The following is a 19,999-nucleotide window of genomic DNA, read 5'->3' on the forward strand; positions in this document are numbered from 1 at the left end:
ACGTGATATTTCATTCATGTTGTTGTCTTTATCTAACGACATAGGCCAATTCCCTGACTTTGGTCATTGGAATCTATTAAGTTACTTGTTCACGGGTAACATGTTTTGGTTAAGCGCAAAGATAAGTTAATGATTAATCCAGGTACATTGACTGATCGCTTGCCTTTATTTCCTACAATGTATAAACTTATTGTATGTTATACTTTTATAATTATCGATTATTAAAACTGATTTTCAGCAAAAGAGAGGGTGCGTTTCGTATTTTCACTGAAATTGAAAAGAGGCAGTTATAGGCTCCGTTTTGTTATAAATATCCCCACAGTGAAGATGACGCTCATATATGCAGCACGACGCCTCAACATTTCTGCTGTCTGTTAAGTTGCTAATATTAAAAAGAAAATAGGCAGTTCCTTAAATCATGTTTACATTTTATTGTTGAGAAAGTGAAACAACGTAGCCAGGGTGATGTGAATGAAGTTATAAAGTACACTGTTCCCTTTGAAGATTTACGCGTGTCCTCGGTATGTTTTCCATATCAAGAGAAGGGGGAGACTGCAGCCTTGATCAAACTTGCGAAGTCTTAACTTACAAGAAGAGGATGCGAGACTGAACTGTGTGGGCTACTTAATATTGAGGAAAAGCCCCAATCAGATAGGCGAACGTTTGCAGCCTCGCCTCCGTTTTCAGATGTCTCCGTCTTTCCCCATCCACACTGAGACGGAGCAGCAGCGTTTTAGAATGAAAACGGCCTCTCCAGCGTTTTCAAAAAGCTCCGTTTTCGGCGCTCGAGAACTCCGGCGTAGTGTGGACGGATGGCGTAACCGTAGCAAAACGTATGCGTTTTCAAACTAAAACGCACTAGTGTAAACGGGGCCTTAGTAGTGCAAATGCCAGGACAGTCTAGGAGATAACTTCAGGAATCTGCATATTTACCTCTGGCTGCTAAGAGGCTGCCATAGGCCTCCAGTACTCTGTCTTTCACAGTCTCCAGCATTTTTGCTGACGTCAACTTCACGCCTGACTGCACAAAAGCACCTGAGAAAGCAAAAAGAGAGATGTTATCAGCTCAGAGTACAAGGTGTCACAAAACTTTCATGACAGTGTGATTCCTACATTAGTACTGGATCTCCACCCTGGGTTTCCTACAAGCTGCTGTCTTATTGAATTAAATGCCAAACAAGAAATGCAGTTAGTGCATCAGGCGAGCTCAACAGCTGAGGCAGTGAAAATGAAAGAGCTTTCAAACCGCATTCACACAGGAAACATGTGATACTCATCTCATGCCCATTTAACATCCCTAAAGCCAGATTAGCTAAACTACTAATGTCAATTACAAGACTACTGCTAAATTCAACTCTCATCAACTATGACACACGCACATGCACACACGTTAAAAGCTTGATCAGAAAAAAATCATAAATATAAAAAATGTTTTCTGTTCAACAAAGGTGCATTTACGTTGTCAAAAATAGAGTTAAAACCGTAAAATGATGAAATGGTATTAAAATTTTAAATAAAAAAAATGGTGAATGTAGTTTAAAATTTAATTAATTCCCATGATTCAGAAATCAGAATGTGAGCATCATTACTCCAAGTCTTCAGGGTAACAAGATGTTTTAGAAATTATAGTATGCTTATTTGCGGTTCAGTTAAATTTACATTTAGTCTTTTAGCAGATGCTTTTTGTCCAAAGTGACTCAGAATTGAGAAGGTATTCAGCGATTCAACAAGAAGAGGCAAAACACAATTAAACAAAAGGAGCTGGTGGTGTTCAGAGAATTTAGTGCTAGAGTAAAGGAGGGGAGGAGGTTGGGGTTGGTTATAAAGAGAATAGGGGTTCTACAGTTGCTATGTCAAGCCCACTGACCTTCAATATATTTTTTAAAATAATCAATTATTATGATCAATTATTATTTAGGAATTTTAATACTATTAGTACTTAAATCATTAATAATGATTCTAAATTATTTTTTTTAATTGTGATATATTTGACTTTTTAGGAAAGAAAGCAGGAAGGAAAGAAGATGAAAAAAATGATAAAAAAAAGAAAACAACAAGACAAATGACAAGAAAAAAATTTTATAACAAAAATTAAAAATAATACAAAAAGAATAAAAAGAAAGAAAAATGATAAAACAAAATAACTAAATTGAAGAAAACTAATAAGGGAAAAATAATAAAAGAAAGAAACAATAAAAAATAAAGAAAGAATTTTAAAAAGAAAGAAGGAATAATAAATAAAAAAAGAAGAAAGAAAAAATAGAAAACATAAGAAAAAATGAAAAAAAATAATAAAAGACAAATAAATTAAAATAATAATAAAAAATAAGTAATAAAAAGAAAGAAAGAATGAATAAGAAATAATAAAAAAGAAAGAATAAGACAATAAAAAAGACAAAATAATAAAAGAATAATAAAAATAATAATAAAAAGAAAGAAATAATAATTTAAAATTGAATAAAAGAAAGAATAATAAAAAGAAAGAAAAAATAATAAAGAAAAAAATGAAGAAAAAAAATTAAAGAAAGAAAGAAATAATAATAAAAAATAATTTAAAACTCAACTCAACCCACTTTATTTCTATAGCACTTTCACAAATCACAATGATTACCAAAGTGCTGTACATAAAACACATAAAACGCATGTAAATTATACATAAAACCAAAATACATAAACTCACATCACATGATTAAAAGCTAAAGAAACTAAGTGTGTTTTCAGTGACCTCTGAAAAGGCTCAAAAGTTTGAGCTGTTCTTAAAGAGAGTGGGAGATCATTCCAGAGTCTTGGAGCTGCTACCGAGAAAGCTCTATCACCTCGACATTTTAAGCATGATCTAGGAACTTGCAAATAGAGACGATCCATAGAGCGAAGAGATCTCACAGGTTGGTGCATAATAATTAGCTCAGAAATATACTCAGGGGCCAGGCCATGGAGGGATTTATAAACATACAACAGAACTTTGTACTGAATTGGCAGCCAGTGAAGAGAAACAAGTACAGGTGTAATGTGTTCTCATTTTTTTGTGCCTGTTAAAAGCCTAGCAGCTGCGTTCTGGACTAGCTGAAGTCGCGAGAGAGAGGCCTGACTCACACCCAGATACAATGCGTTGCAATAGTCTAGACGAGAAGAAATAAAAGCATGAACAACTTTCTCCAAATCACTGAAAGAGAGGATAGACTTCAGCTTGGCAATATATCTAAAATAGAAAAAACTATTTTTGACAACCGCATTAATTTGCCGATCAAATTTTAGCTCAGAGTCAAAGATGACACCAAGACTCTTTACTGAGGAATGTATTTTCCCAAGAAGCCATCAGAATCTGAACCTTTTTGGCCAAAAACAATGAATTTGCACTTGTCTTCATTCAGTTGGAGAAAGTTATTTGCCAACCAACACTTCACATCAGCCAAACAATTAAGCAAAGCCTGAAGGGAGGATTGATCCCTAGATTTTATAGGGAAGTAGATTTGAAAGTCATCAGCATATAGATGGTATATTATGGCATGCTTTTCAAAAATTTTTCCTAATGAAAGTAAGTAAAGTGAGAACAAAACAGGACCCAGTATTGAGCCTTGCAGAACCCCACACATTAATTGCATGACAGATGAAGAGGAGTTGCCCAAACTGACTGATATAGTTCTATCCTTCAGATATGAGGAGAACCAATCTAAGGCCAGACCCTGGATAACAGCGTGTTCTCTATCAGTGAGAATGTCATGATCCACTGTATCAAAAGCAGCAGTGAGATCCAACAGTACAAGAACAACAGGGCTACCTGAATCAACCTCCAACAAAATATCGTTTGAAACCCTCGATAGAGCGGACTCTGTGCTATGACGAGCTCTAAAACCAGACTGAAACTCATCAAAAATATTATTATTAGCCAGAAACTCATTTAGTTGTACAGACACAACCTTCTCTAAAATCTTTGAGATAAAAGGCAATTTAGAAATAGGGCAAAAATTCTTCATGTCTGAGGCATCAAGATTCGCTTTCTTTAGCAGGGGTTGAATAACAGCATGTTTAAAACTACTAGGAACGATACCAGTAGAGAGACTACTATTTACAATTGAAAGCACACTAGGACCAATTGAGTGCATCGCCTCCTTAAATAAGGTGGCAGGGATGACATCACAGGCTGAACCAGAAGGCTTCATATGTGCAAAAATGTCATTAGGTTGTGACAAAGACACAGGATTAAAGCTGGCTAGATTTTTTTAAGGGGGCAACAGAAATTGTAGAAACACTGACTACAGGTGAAATCTGTGAACGAATTCCAACAATCTTATCAGCAAAAAAATGCAGAAATTTTTCACAGGTGTCAACAGATGAAGAAATTGATGGAGAACCAACAGGCTAAAGTATGGTGTTAATAGTGGAGAACAGTACTTTTGAATTATGACAGTTCTTTGAAATTATGTTAGATAAATAATTTGATCTAGCTGCTTTCACTGCCCTTTGAAAAGTTGTCAAGCAATCTATCAATGATTCATATGAAACTTGTAGTTTGTCTTTAAGGCATTTGCGCTCAGCTCTTCTACACTTCTGCCTAAGGGCGCTAATATTGCTGCTCACCCAAGGCTGGGGCTTAACTTTCTTTTTCTTAATTTTTAATGGAGCTACGGAATTCAGAATATTAGAGCATATTAAGTTAAACTGGATAATAAACTCCTCTGGTCCCATATCAGAAGACGGAAACTCCATAAGTGATCTTGATGAACCCATATCAAAAGCAGATGAAAAATTACTAGCAGTGGAGGCGGAGAGCACACGAGTCTCAACAGCAACAGAACTATCATCAGCTTGACAATTAAAAATAAAATAAGAATTAAATAGAACAGCCTTGTGGTCCACATGACCATGCTCATATGTTGGGCCCACAACACATTGTAATAGACCAAAAGAGTCTAATAAATTATTAAACTCATTAACAAAAGGTCTGTTTGGACAGCAAACATTTTTATTATTTTTTATTATTAAAAAATAATAAAAGAAAGGAATATTAAAATGAAAAAATATAATAATAATAATAATACAAAATTATCAAAAAATAAAGAAAGATAAAAAAGGAAAGAAGAAATAATAAAGGACAGCATTTATTTTAAATGAAATCATTATCCATGATTTTTTACATTATAATGTAAAAAAGTATGTAAAATTTTCATAATGTATTTGAACTTTCATTTTATTTCAGCTATTTAACATGTCCTTGATTATTAAATGAAGATAAATTTACACAAAGATCAACACAGCTGCCATATATAATCAACTTTTCAACATCAAAGTTGTCCTCAAACTATTGAACCTCCATTTTTCTCTTAGGACAATATTTAAAAACCTTTTAGATCTGCAATATAATCACTAACATCAGTCAGAAAGCCAAACATTGCGCTCCTATTTTTTAAAATTTCCTTATCTACTCCAAACTCAGTGTATTTGTCATTTTCCCTCAGTCTACTTCCCGCCTCCCTGTGTTTTTCCTCCTGAAGTCCTATGTGGTATGATGTGTGGGGGTGTGGCTACAGGAGGAGTAATCAGGTCATACTTCCTTCACCTTCATCAAACACTCGGTCACCTCCACCAATGAATACATCAATGCTTGAGCTTTGACGCTATAAACAGATCAAATAATGGATTCATCCACAGAGAGAGGAAGTGCAGTCTGCTCTTATCAGACATCTGTGTCCCAACTGAACTCTGGGTAAACACAGGAGGGGTTCAGGTGTGTCGCGCGCTGGGTGTTTGAACTCTTTCTTTTCAATAAAACAAAGGAACTTCCTAAAGAAAAGCTATGAAGGGACAGATTTCACATGGAGCACAATAACTGAAGCAAACTCCCAACACATTCTTGGAGTATTCACTAATCGTATGTTAAAGATTAACACAGAATCAAAAGAGCTGTAAAAAATTCACCATGGCTCTTTTCTCACTGAACAGACATAAGGGGCACATTTAGTTCATTAAATAAATGAAAAAAATATATATTAAATAAAAAGTAAACAAAAAGCAAATTAAAAAACAAAAACTTAAAAATATAATAAAATGTTAAATAAATTAGAAAAAAACATATAAAACAAATGAAAAAAATTTAATGCAAAATGAAAAATTAAATAAAATATAAAAACAACAAAATAAAAAACAATTAAATGAAAAAATTGATAAACACAAAACAATTCAAATAAAATATAAAACAAATAAGAAATTAAATTATATATATATATATATATATATATATATATATATATATATATATATATATATATATATATATATATATATATATATATATATATATAACATTTTGTTTATTAAAATGACAAATTAAATAAAATATAAAACAACAAATTAAAAATAAAATAAAAATAGCCAACTATGGAGAAACTGGGTATATGGTCAAATATTAATGATAACAATAAACATAATGATTATAATATAAATAAATGTTATGCAACATAAAATACTGATAGGCTATAGAGGCTCAATTCTAAATAAACAATGATAGATATTTTACATAAAATTTCTAGAATGAACTTACCAAAAATAAAAAAATTAGGCCAAACAAATAAAATGCATGTATTCTGATGCAAGTACAATTAGTATTTATTTGGCTTGCATACTTTTAACATAACTGAGCTAAAAACTTTGTGATTGATATTTGTTAGTTAAACAAACAAAACAAATAAGAACAAGATGTAATAATATCAATGAATACAATGTGCTTCAAATGCTAATTATTAATTCATTTAGTGTGTGGAGTAAGGAGCAGTGTCAGTTTTTTAATATACATAAATATATCTCATGGAATTTAACATATAGCATCTGGATTTTTCTACAGCTCAATGCAGTTCAAGGTTCACAATTTTCCCAAAACAATTTTTATTTTTCAAACTTATTTTACAAACAAAGAGAATTTAATACCAACAAAGCATACAGTGATTGAATGTACGAACTATAAAACATGAACATGAGTGATTTGTCTATATTAAAAGATCTCAATTTCTGTAAACAGTATAATCTTTGTTGCCCCTTCTTACACAACAAATCTGCTTAGTATTAGCAGAAAAGGTTAATTTATTATCTAAATCAAACTGTAAAATGTACTTAAAGACAAACGTATTAACATCATATGTTTTGTAAAGATTAAAATCATAAATATGTTTGTTTCAACAATTAGATCATTTGTATTGAATTATACTTCAATATTTAATTTTATTTAATTCTATAAAATTTAAATTAAATAAAACATTTCTAAAAAATATTTGAAAAAACAGTTATGTATCATAAAATAGCCATTATAGCACAATCAATAATCATAATAAAAAAGAATATAATACAAACATGAAACACTTTTATTATTGCTCAATTACAAACAATAATACAAACTTTTACATACAAACTCTAAAATGTATTTATAGATAAACATATTAATTTATATATTTTTTAAAAAATAAAACAATATTCAAAATTATAAATAATTATGTTTTAAACAATTATATAGAAATGTTTAATCTAAATAAATATAGAACAAATATTTTAAGAAAATTACGTATTAGAAATAATTACATAACTGATTCATAAAACTCAGACAATATAATGTCAAACATTTAGAGCTTTAAGGTCAAAAGTAGTACACCACCCCATTCAGTAGTCATGAATAGAAGTATATAGTTTTATAACCGTGAATTTAGATAAGATTAGCAGTAAATTACTCATTTACAACAGAGTGAAACAATGATGTGCCCATATCAGTTGGAAAAAATATGACCCAACGACTCCACTGTCCTTCTGATATCTAAAATACACAAGCAGACGCGACTCTCATTGGCCAAAATAATGACTTCATCTAAAGGAAAACTATAGCAACAAGAAGGAGCCATTTATTAAAGGTCAATAAATGCCATCTTTACCTTTCAAGGGATTTGCTCACTTGCCAACAATCAACATCTGCTCAAAAGCCATGCCGGAAACTTCTCTTAAGCTCCACCAAAAATGTCCTCACCACTTCAAAAGATGGTAATGATAGAGGACGGCACAGACTGATGGGTTTCTACTGATGCTGATTGGAATCACACAGCGTGTTTCGTCACACACGGAGACGTTTTCAGAAAATGCACTGTGGCCTTCAGGTTAAACTGCCTTCTGGTTGCTATCGCAGTCTGTGTGATTGTAAAAAATAAAAAAGGAGATAACATTCTTGTTCTTTTTGAGTAAAATCTAAGAATTCAAACTACTGCATCATATTGATCTGCAAATGGAAGTCAGGAGACTGAAGATAAGATTAGAGAAACACTGAGTTCAGTAAAGGGAAACGACAACTGAATATGCACACAAATGCCTGAGAAAAGAGACCAAGCGTTATTGTAAATATTCCTTTCTTTTAGACTTTGTATTATAAAATGTATACAAAAAAAAAATGTTTAATTAATTAATAATAATAATACATGGTGGCTCGGTGGTTAGCATTGTTGCCTCACAGCAAGAAGGTCGCTGATTCGAGTCCCAGCAGGGTCAGTTGGCATTTCTGTATGGAGTTTGCATGTTCCTCCCATGTTGGCATGGGCTTCCTCTGGGTGCTCCGGTTTCCCCCAGAAGTCCAAAGACATGCGCTATAGGTGAATTGAATAAATTAAATTGGCCGTAGTGTATGAGTGTGTATGCGTGTTGCAGCTGAAAAGGCATTCGCTGTGTAAAACATAAGCTGGATAAGTTGGCACTTAATTCCGCTGTGGCGACCCCTGATGAATAAAGTGACAAAGCCGAAGAGATAAATGAAGGGATCAATGAATAATAACAATAATAATAATAATAATAATAATTAAATATAAACTTATTAAAATAACATTTACAATCATCAAGAACCAGTTGGAGTTTGTTATCTCAGAGTGTTCAAGCCTTCAAACTAGGTGTGGAAGATGTTGAACATTCAGTTCATCCACTGACCTTTTGAGATCTTCTTCTAAAAAAGATCAGTTAAAGATCAAAGGAATGGAATACAAGGCAAACTGGATTTGGACACAAAAAATGACATCATATATTTCCTTGCGCATTTAGTCCAATAAAACAAAGAATCTCCAGACCACTCCACTCACACTCAAAAACATTGGAATGTAACAAACGGAAAACTTTTTTATTATTATTCAATTTAAATTGCACTTTTTAACCCAACAGTTGGGTTTGTCCATTTCATCCCAAAACATTATTATTATTATTATTACTTTAAATAATAATCAATTAACTTAATGGGTTTGAAAAAAAACTTTTTTTCACAACCCATAATTTTTAAGAGCAGACAATTGATTGGTTTAAAAGAGTCACTTAAGTTTAATTGAAAAAAAATAAATAAATCTTTTAAACAATTGGTTGGGTTTTTCCAAATTTGGACTGATATTACAATAATCCATCATTCTTAAGAGCGTGCAATTGGTCAACAAGTTCAAACTTCCATCTTAACATATAAAACAAAAAATAAAAATAAAGTCCCACTGAGCTCCAAATCAGAAAATAACTTGTATGTTTGCATTAATTTTGTTTTTTCTAGATGAATTAGATGCTTTGTTTCCAGTAAAAACTTGCTCATGCTTTTATCAGCAGCAGGGTGGATTACTGTAACGGCCTCCTCACTGGCCCCCCAAAAAGACAGTCAGGCAGTTGCAGATCATCCAGAACGCTGCGGCCAGGATTCTGAACAGAACCAGGAAATCAGAGCACATCACACCTGTCCTCGGGTCTTTACACTGGCTCCCAGTAACATTCAGAATAGATTTCAAGTATTACTACTAGTTTATAAACCACTAAATGGCCTTGGACCTCAATAAATTACAGATATGCTGACTGAATACAAACCTAACAGATCACTCAGATCTTTAGGATCATATAAACTAGAAATTCCAAGAGTTCAGTTAAAGCAGGGAGGATTGGCTTTCAGCAATTATGCGCACCGCTAGTGGAATCAGCTTCCAGAAATGATCAGATGTGCTCCAACATTAGGCACGTTTAAATAAAAACTGAAAACACGTCTGCTAGCTGAACAAGCACTGTACTACGTCCGACAGATCACACTATTGTGTCTTTCTTTTCTTTTTCATTTTGAACACATTTTAATCTGTTTTTAATCATTATTATTATTTTTTATGATTATTATTTTCTTATACTTGCTTCTTTTATTTCTGTTTATGTAAAGCACTTTGAATTGCCACCGTGTATGAAATGTGCTATTTAAATAAACTTGCCTTGCCTAGTAACGTATCCATTTTGACTGTCTGTGTCACAGTTAAAATAGATTTTTCTGAATTTCAACATGCTTTAAATAATGCAAGTACTGTACTTACAGTAAGTCAGCAAAATGTTTTAGCAGTGTTCTAGTGACTTTGGGATATTTTAACTGAAAATGTCTTACATGTAGCATTAAACTATTTCAGAGACACACTGTCAACTAACCACCTAGACAGAATGTGCAAATGCCACTCAAACGCTAGCTTCCACACCCAAAGATAAAAGTTTTTACTGTAAATAAAAGGCTTTGCTGGATTGTAAACACAAATCAATGATTGATAGTTTAATAGAGCCATTTAATGATTCAGTGTAATGACTAATATAAAACATGTCAGTAAAAATGTCACAAGTGCACACACTTTTTTTTTTTACTGTAAGCATTTACTCATGGTAAAAACATACACAATTTGGTAGGGCTGCATGGGAGATTAAATCAAAGAATTTTTTTTTTTTTTTTAAATGATCGTCATCCACATCTTGTCAGGGAAGCACGGTTGTGTGATACAGGTAAGTAGTAAATCTCAGAGGGCGCTCTTATGTGGAAACTCTAAACACGCGGGAAATACCCATTGTTGCCTACTAAATCATCTCACATAGGAATTTATTTTAAACACTCAACTAATATTATAAAGTGATTTCGGGGTAAAAACATGTTTTATAGGAGACATTTTTATATACAGCATTTTTTTTTCACAACCATAGTTCAATACCATAGAATGATATCAATATCATAGAACAATTATATCAATGTCATAATCCAATTAAATCAATTTCGAATGCCATTTTCAATAGCTGGTCAGTAAACTAAGACTCTGTGTATTGTTGCTTTGCCTGAAAGCAAATGCTGAAGATTTACTAGAACCAGCTTTACTGACAAAATGCACATAAAAACCTTTAATTAAGCCCATTTCATGTCTTTACACACTTTACTCTAACGGATAATATTTCTTTTTCTTATATTTACATGTTACATGCTCATAAGCTAAATGCACCAATTGAGTTAGATCATATACCAACTAATTTCAGAAGATTTATTGAGCTGTCCCCAATCAACAACTCTGAATGATAAACTAATGCCAGTTCCATTTCTCCAAACATAATACCATAGAGTTTTTAATAACCCTGCTCAATAATGACACCTAATCTGAATCAACCATCAAGAAGATGTGTCGATTAAAAGGTCCCGTGAAATGAAAATATTGTTTTTTAAATGTTATTATCAGTTTTTTTTTGTTTAAGATATCTATAAGCTAGTGCACTCCAACAGTGACAAAATTCGCATTTTGAAGATATAAAACTAATATAAACATGTAAAGCTTGCAGGTTGTCACTTCTGGATTAACAGTTTTATTCACATCACTTTACACTACAGTTTCTCATCACATCATTAGCAATCCATTGATTTCTAGTGTCTGACATGCCCCGCCCTTTTCAAGATGCTTCTCATTTGCTTTCCATTTGATGCCATAGAGCTCAACCACTCTTACTAGCAGAGCGGTGATAATACAACACTATTGGCTGTTATTTAAAAAAAAAAAAAGAGAGAGAGAAGGAGCTACAGAATTTCCAACCCTCTCATTTTGTTTCGGTTGAAATTGTCAAACATCAAATAAAAATGCATATTTCAAAGCACTTCATGGGACCCTTAAGCCATTATAGGGCACCCATTGAAAAATCCCTGTGGTGCTACTGTGGCTACTACAAGACTTCTAAACTTCTATCACTTAAAAACAATTAAATAAATCTTGGAATCAATTTTGATTAATTAAAATGGCTCATTTGAATTGTGCCAAAGGCATTTAGAATATGTCTGCTACCCAAATCATGACTAAAAGTATGTCATTGAGAACAGGTTTTTCAAGCCAGGTGGAGCATTAGACCAGGGGCTCACCTCCTGTTTCCATTATGCAACACAAACTGCTTCAGAACCTGATCTACTATGATAGTTGGTGATGAAAACAAATTATGTTCAATAAGATGTACTCGTGTTTACTAACTGTTTATTCAGTTAAACATGAATTTTGTACTGTAGACCTACATAAGCTCGAAACAGCGATTTTTGATGACCTTAATCCGACTAATGTCATAACTGAACTAAACAGAAATTTAATTAAGACATGTAGAGTATGCACATATTAGTGACATTATTAAAAGGTCACGAAACACCAAAACACATTTTTTGAGCTGTTGACAGTCATATATGTGTCCCATGCTGCTAAAAACACTATTAGGACACATATATTTCACAAAAAAGTGAAAATTGGTTGTTTTTGCGTTATTTCGAGCAAATTTGTACTACCGGTTTGAAACAAATTTTTGAAGCTGTTTTGATCTTAGCATGTATTCCGGCGTGTAGACTGGACGTCTGTCCTGAGTACCTTTTTACGTCTCTGAGTGTGCTGCATTCATTCATGAGTAAGACTTGGTTCAAACCAATCAGCGCGCTCTATTGTGTATGCGGTGCAACCACATTTATATGCATGATAGCTTCGAAGACTGTTTTACCTGTTACAGTGTTTAGACGGCAGAGAGACGCCACGTTGTGTTGGCAAACGGGAGAACAAGAATTGTTTGGAGATTACCGGGAGATCATCACTCGTTTACGGGCATCCAGAGACTCGCAAAACTTCCCGCCCTACTCATAATTCTCTCTTCATATAGCCGTATGCTTATTACATATCCATAAAACACTGTGATATAACCGCGCTCGGATCAGATCACTTTCTTACTGCAATCGAACCGCTCCAGGGTTAGTTTCAATCGAGCCAAGACTACCTCACTCAGGCGGTCTCGGAGCGATTTCTTTGGAGTGTGCAGAGTGCGATTGCCCTGTTCACATTTGCCAAACGAACCGCGCTAACTGGGCAAACGAGGTTCTGAAACAAAAGTGTAGGTGTAAAAGCACCCTAAGGAACATTGTTTACTCGAGAGCTTTTCTCATCTGGAAATGGTAAAATCCGGATTTGCTGCTCTTCTCCTTTTAATAAAGACGTGATTCAAGATGGTGTTTATTGTCTTGTTTCTACAGACTTCGTAAGTGAGTGATAAGAGGTCTTTGTTTGTTTATTCAGAGGCAAAGTTAGTTCGTATCGTCAGCAGAACTCTTTAAGTGTTTAAAGACGGACCTTAGTCAAATGATTTCTAAGTTAATAAAGTTTACCGTACGTTAATATCACAACAGTATTCTGGACTGAAAAATCTACCGTAAATACTGCTCTCCGAGTGTAAACATGTAAGCACAACAATCAAACTTACCGCTGTGTATGATTTTCACCGCATTTTGTGACAGGAATAACACGCACGGCTTTCTGACGCTACCTACTAAGTGCATCTAAGTTACCAAGAAATGCAGAGGGTTTTTATTCTCTCATTCGTTTCTTGTAACAAACATTGCATGAAAAATACATGCTTCAGACAATTTCTCGAATCAAATATCTCATTTGTCACGAGGGGCATGAATGAAATTCCTAAATGAAAGAGCCAAACTGCAGTTAGTCCACCATTTAATAATTTGGCAAATAATTTGATTACTGATGTCCATGTAAACACAGTCACTGTCTTTCTCTGCGTCCGTATTTGTTTTGCCTCTGTGAAAATCAGTGCGTGCCCAAATCAACACTCCCATTTTTATGCAAATGTTTTACGAACCTTCCCTTGTTCTTTCCTCCGACACTCCACCCCCTAAACCAAGCTGGACACGCCCACTTTCCTGAAATTTTCCAAAGTAGAGGTGTGAAAACCCCCTGCTGAAACAAAGGGGTTTCATGGCCATTTAAAGTAAACAGCGTGATAAAACTACTACTACTACGACTCGACTTTTCGGCATATTTCCCAACAAGATCCACACTGTCAGTAAAGAACCGCGCACACCACACACATCGCGAAATACAGACGTTTTTTTCTTTCCTTTCGCGGTGACTTATTAAATTACATAACACTCTCACCCGTCCTTACTCCTTATTTGCGTCTAATACCCCAGTTTGTCACAGTGGCATAAATGAAATGTTTAGGAGTGAAGTGCCGAACTGCAGTTAGTCACCCAATTTGATGTGGTAAACTTACAGTAAGAATACACACAGGTTTGAAGGCTCGTTCTCCCCCTATAGAGCAATTTGCAAGATGATTCTGTTAATTATAAAATGAGCTGCAATTTTTTAAAATAAAAGAAACTAATTTCATCGGATCCAGAAGCCTGAATCAGAGTCAGTTTGACAACCTTCTCAGAGAGAAAGACCACTTCTATACCCTTTCATACCACACTGAGGTGTTCTCACGAGGAAATATAACTATTGTACTTTTGTCAGTTTAGTGGCTAATTTGTACGAGTTTAGTCTTAACCACCCAGCAACACCCCTAAACCAAACCGCCATTGGTGGATACGTAAATTGTACAAAATTGTATGAATAAGATCATACGAATTCATACAAATTAGCCACTGTCTTTGATGAACCACATATTTTTGTGAGCAAGTTTTCTTTGTAATGAGCATAAAAAAAGAAAACTCATGCACAAACACTTAAATCACATCCTGAAGTTGGCTTTCACTCAGGATGTGACGCCTGACATTGATGTGCTGGTGAAAGCTGAAAGATGCCAGGTTTCAGAAGTCAAATAAACTAAGCAACCTTACCATGCCCATGACAAATACCATGATTTGACCAGTCCGGCTCACTTGTGAACAAATTTAACTTCATGTGGCCTCTGAGCTATAATGAGTTTGACACCCCTGGGTTAAAGGATTATAATAATAATAAAAAAAAGACATTACAAGTCTATCGCAAACAATTTCTGTTAAAGTTTTTTTTTTAACTGATGTCAGACTTCAACAGCGAAAAGAGAAGATTTAAAATTTTTAGAAGGAGAAAATGACATAGAAAAATAGGTGGATGGAAACGTAGCTATTGAGAAAATGTGTTCATTATTTTGAACGCATAGAAAGGAAGACCGTCTCAATGGAAAGTTATTTTACTAAAGACAAATAGTACAATAGTAGCAAACACATTGCTTAAGCTCTCAATAATCTGTATATATGGCATGTAGAGCTCTGCGATCAGGAAGTACTCCGATAACATTATCCAAAATTATTATTATTTGATTCGTTTTTAAAAGTAAATGTAGGTGTAGGTTATCCAGTGTGTTGTTACACACTGCTCCTCTGTTAAAAAAAAAAAGAAAGATAAAAAAAAAGTTTTCAAAGACATCAAGCCTCGGGTAATAAAAAAGCAACGCAAAAGTAACTCAATATTGTAATGCATTACTTTCAAAAGTAACTTTCCCTGATGATCACTACAGCTATTTTAGAGGTTAAAATTCTGGTAGTTCCAGTGTTAAGTGCAAATAAGATTGATTTGATACTGTAAGTTTGAATTCCTCTGCATATGAAGCAAAACTCTCAATGCATGTCTGATCATGATTGTCAGTGTGAGTAAATCTAATTGTGCGAGATATGAGAGGCATCTGCAAGACGTGTCAGGATTGCGAATAGCTGTGTGGATGTATTGTGGGGTTTTGGCATGGCTGCTGGAACACATGCCTCAGGAACTAAATTCTTCAACAGTGGAAACTCACGGAAACCACAACTAGACACACAAAAGCTCTTTGACTGGACCAGGTCTGATTGGTGTTTATGTCACGGTGGGCCTTATTTGGATTTGCCTCTAGATTGACGGTCTTGATGAATCTTTACACAAACATTTTCTTAGAAGCGAATCGCAGCTTAGATTGACGACATATGAACGTCACAATGTACACAGTATCAAACCTAAGAGTCAACTTTTTCAAATGAAATGAGTGTAGTTAACTCAAATTTACTGAAAGTTAATTTTACTCATTTGAAAAGAACTCAGTGTTGAAGGTAATAAGTTAATTAAATACCTCATTACTTCAACTTAAATGGAGTAAGTTTACAGTACTCTTATACATTGTTTTTTTTTTTTTAACTCAAATGGTTTGTAACAATTGGTTTCCTCAAATGGTTTGAGTTGCCTTAACTTATTGGGTTATACAATACTCAGTTGGTTTGAGTTCTCTTTATTTATTAGGTTTCACTGTTCTCAATTGGCCTCAATTAATCAAATGGATTTTTTTTTTTTCAAATTAGTTTTTGAACTTAACCTGTTTGTTGAAATCAGTTTCCTCAATTGGTTTGAGCTACCTTAACTTTTTGGGTTTTACAGTGTAGAAAACATCTAATTTACACCACAAGCAAAAGATGGGGAGTATTTATGTTTTATAAAAACACAAACATACAATTCTGTGAATGGCGTGATTTCGTCTTTACACAAAATATCAAGTTCTGTCATAAATCTCAAGATTTTTCGTCAACAATACCCAGTAAAAATACAGTTATTCTTTGAAAAAAAGACAGATGTAATATTCATCCAAAAACATTCTTGTCCAAAAATGTTTATCCAAAAACATTGTTCATCCAAAAACCTTATGATCACTCAAAATATATAAATGGATTATTCTCACATGCGACTTGTAGGTAAAACAATAATGTAAATATACACTGTAAAAAAAAAAGCTGCCGTCTTAAATTTGTTTAGTTAAATCAAATTAACTTTTCTAGTCATCGCAACTTACAATCAAACTGGCTAAACATATGAATATCAATACAAAGACAAGTGGACGATTATAATTTTTAATTACAATATAAAAATGTACCCATGCTCTATTTTTAAGAAAACTGAAACATTGTTTATTGATTAACACCGAGATGCCAATTAAAAATGTAAAAATATATAGAACATTTCAATGTGGTCATGTCACTGGCCCATGAACATTTCCTGCATGTTATCAAACGATTTCATAACTGTAACAAGAGGCAATTCAATAATAATGTTCAAACTTAATGTTAAAACAGCTATCATCACAATATGAATATGTGGCTCTTTTGGATTGTCTGAGGCTTTAAAATAAAAAAATGTAAAACAGGAACAGGACTTTTACTATCAGTCAGCCAGCCCAGTCAGGGCTTCCGGTAAATTGTCAATTCATACAAATTTGCCGCATTTAAGGTGTGATTTCTTTAAAATAAAAACAGTGATCTTCACTGACTGATATATATATATATATATATATACACATGTACACATACACATATACACACACACACACTCGGGTATTTAAAGCGGGTATCAGACCAAACAAGAAGCACGACAATAAATTACATATTTCTGCACCAGGTCTTTTATTCAAAAAAAAAAAAGAAGAAAAAAAAAGGAAATTAATTTTACCCAAGTATTTAATTTAATGGAGTGCTGCTAACGGCTCCTGTATTTAAACGTCTCTTTTAATCATCTCTTTTTATGCGTTAACAACAAAATAGAGACTTAAGTCTTTTTAACAGATTATATTTGAATTACATTACAACATCGATGCTGTAAAAGGAACCTTATGAAATTGAAACAGTCACATAAACTTTCACCGGAAGTTCATCAATGGCTGAAAAACAGTAGCATATAGCCCATAAAACTCATATTAATAGCCATAGATTGGGCTCTTTTTAGCATCCTTTGCTTAATCGTTATTTTATTCTTTAGGTTTTGAAAGAATAACCTAAAAACTTTCATAAAGTGTTTGAGCAGGAAACTGTTCACTTCTAAACAAATGACCAACAATATATCGTTTCAGCATCAATAATGCGTACATCCTCAGTAGTGACATCGCAAGATATGCAATGTTGTGTCTGGATTATAGTTGCTCAGGAGCTAAAGAATTGTATGTAAATACTGTATATGGACTTTATATGATGCAACAACAACAACAACAAAAACAACAACAACAAAAACTCTTACAAGACTATTTTACTCCACTGGTGAATACTTTTTCTTGTTTGAAGGAAAACACTCTTAATCTTGCATTTTTTCTTCTGAAGTTGATCCAAGTATATTTACGATATTTGGACTAGAAAGTAAAACAAAGATAAAGTAAAAGCTCTATTTAATTTCTGAAAATGTTTACTATTAAGACTTCCCAGAAAACTGCCAAATACTGTATTTATATCGCAATATTTATAGCAGTGAAATGAAATATCACAATATCAGATTTTTCCAATTTCATTCACCAGTCAAAATCAGATTTATCCAATAACCCAGTCTCATCCTGCCTGTCATTCAATAAACTGAGGCTAAATAAAGAAAAAAAAATCTGATTTAAAAGCAGTGAAATATAGACCTGAACAACGTCACAATGCAGCTATGGCCTCGAAAGATTAAACAGGAAAAAGAAACCAACACAACACAATGACCATTTATGGTAACGATACCCTCATCAAAAGCACTTCAAACAGAAAAATAAATCATGCCACCGCATGTTAGCGTTTACTTTCCAAGAGGTTTCTAATTTACTCACACTTACTCCACTCCCTCAATCTCTTGACATAAGGAAAACATAAAGCACATCCGGCCCTTTAAAAGTCTGCTCAGGGAGAATTAGCGGGCAGGCGTAAAATGACACGGTTGCTAACAGAGACAGGGGAACCACCCTGCTCTCAGCTCACCCGTCATGTGACCAGAACTCATCAGGTCAAAATCCACAAGCAAAAAAAAAAGACCTCAGAATATATGATCATTACAAGCTCTTACCTTTCAGCAAAAGAAACAACACTAAACAGTCTCCAAGCAACAATTATGACTCCCAAACAAGTCTAAATAACTCCCATTCAGAGGATTTATGGAAAGTTTTGAGAGCTCAGAGTGAAGCTGCCGAATGTTAAGGGTGGGGTTACAAACAAGCTGCGGCAACAGGCATCCTGTGAGTGAATCATGTGGTAAGAAAAAAAAAAAGGGGAACATAAGTATATTTTAGAGAAGAGAATCACGCCATTAATGCTGCTTACACAGACCATCTCATCGGATCTCAACTCCATACGTAACCCAGCCTGTTTAGAAACAATAAAAGTTGACACGAAGTCTAATTAAAAAGAATGGCTCACCTTATAAACTCCTGCCTCCTCTTGAGTCCTGATCTGTGCCGGTGGGCCGACTCTTATCTTCTCCTTCAGCGTTTGCCCTCTCACTGCTGATAGAGAAAGAAACCAGGACAGCGGCAGTGGTGGAGAGTGGGAGAGGCAGAGAGAGAGAGAGAGAGGGCAGGAAAAGAGAAGGAGAAGTGGAAGGAAAAAGAGACAGTGTAAGTGTGTTGGAGAAATGACGGTGTGACTGGTACGGCTGGCCTCCTGGTCCCTCCCACCCTGACTCACTCTGTGGATGAATAACTGGCTCTGAGACAGCAAACCAAACTGGAGGAGAGACACAGAGTATGAGAGAGAGAGAGAGAGAGAGAGAGAGAGAGAGAGAGAGAGAGAGAGAGAGAGAGAGAGAGAGAGAGAGAGAGAGAGAGAGAGAGAGAGAGAGAGAGAGAGAGAGAGAGAGAAGAGAGAGAGAGAGAGAGAGAGAGAGAGAGAGATAGAGAGAGATAGAGAGAGAGAGAGAGAGAGAGAGAGAGAGAGAGAGAAAGAGAGAGAGAGAGAGAGAGCGAGAGAGAGAGAGAGAGAGAGAGARAGAGAGAGAGAGAGAGAGAGAGAGAGAGATAGAGAGAGATAGAGAGAGAGAGAGTTTCTGTTTATGTTTGACTTCATGGCCAGCAAGGTAGTACTTTTAACCTGTAGTTTAGCAGTGACAGTTAATGACCAGCGAGATACAAGAGTCTTCTTATGAAAGTTTTTTTTCTACATAATTAGCTTAAAGGGCACCTATTTTACCCCTTTTTCAATATTTAA

The 19,999-nt window shown here is 34.2% G+C and overlaps 1 protein-coding gene across 7 annotated transcripts in view; it reads right to left on the reverse strand.

Annotated features, from left to right (window-relative positions):
* The window catches only part of elovl1b (ELOVL fatty acid elongase 1b), a 57,039-nt gene that overhangs the window by 13,122 nt on the left and 23,918 nt on the right, over nucleotides 1-19,999 (reverse strand). For 2 of the 7 annotated variants that reach the window (XR_012386747.1, NM_001328594.1), the window contains 2 exon segments: nucleotides 19,214-19,299; nucleotides 934-1,035 (listed from right to left, as the gene is read on the reverse strand). Coding sequence is in view for 5 of the 7 variants with exons in the window: in NM_001328594.1 (NP_001315523.1) it covers nucleotides 934-994 (61 nt within the window). In the remaining 2 variants the exon portion in view is untranslated. 7 annotated transcript variants of the gene reach the window in all.

The sequence above is a fragment of the Danio rerio genome, chromosome 11 (assembly GCF_049306965.1).
Source record: "Danio rerio strain Tuebingen ecotype United States chromosome 11, GRCz12tu, whole genome shotgun sequence".
NCBI classification, from domain to species: Eukaryota; Metazoa; Chordata; class Actinopteri; order Cypriniformes; family Danionidae; genus Danio; species Danio rerio.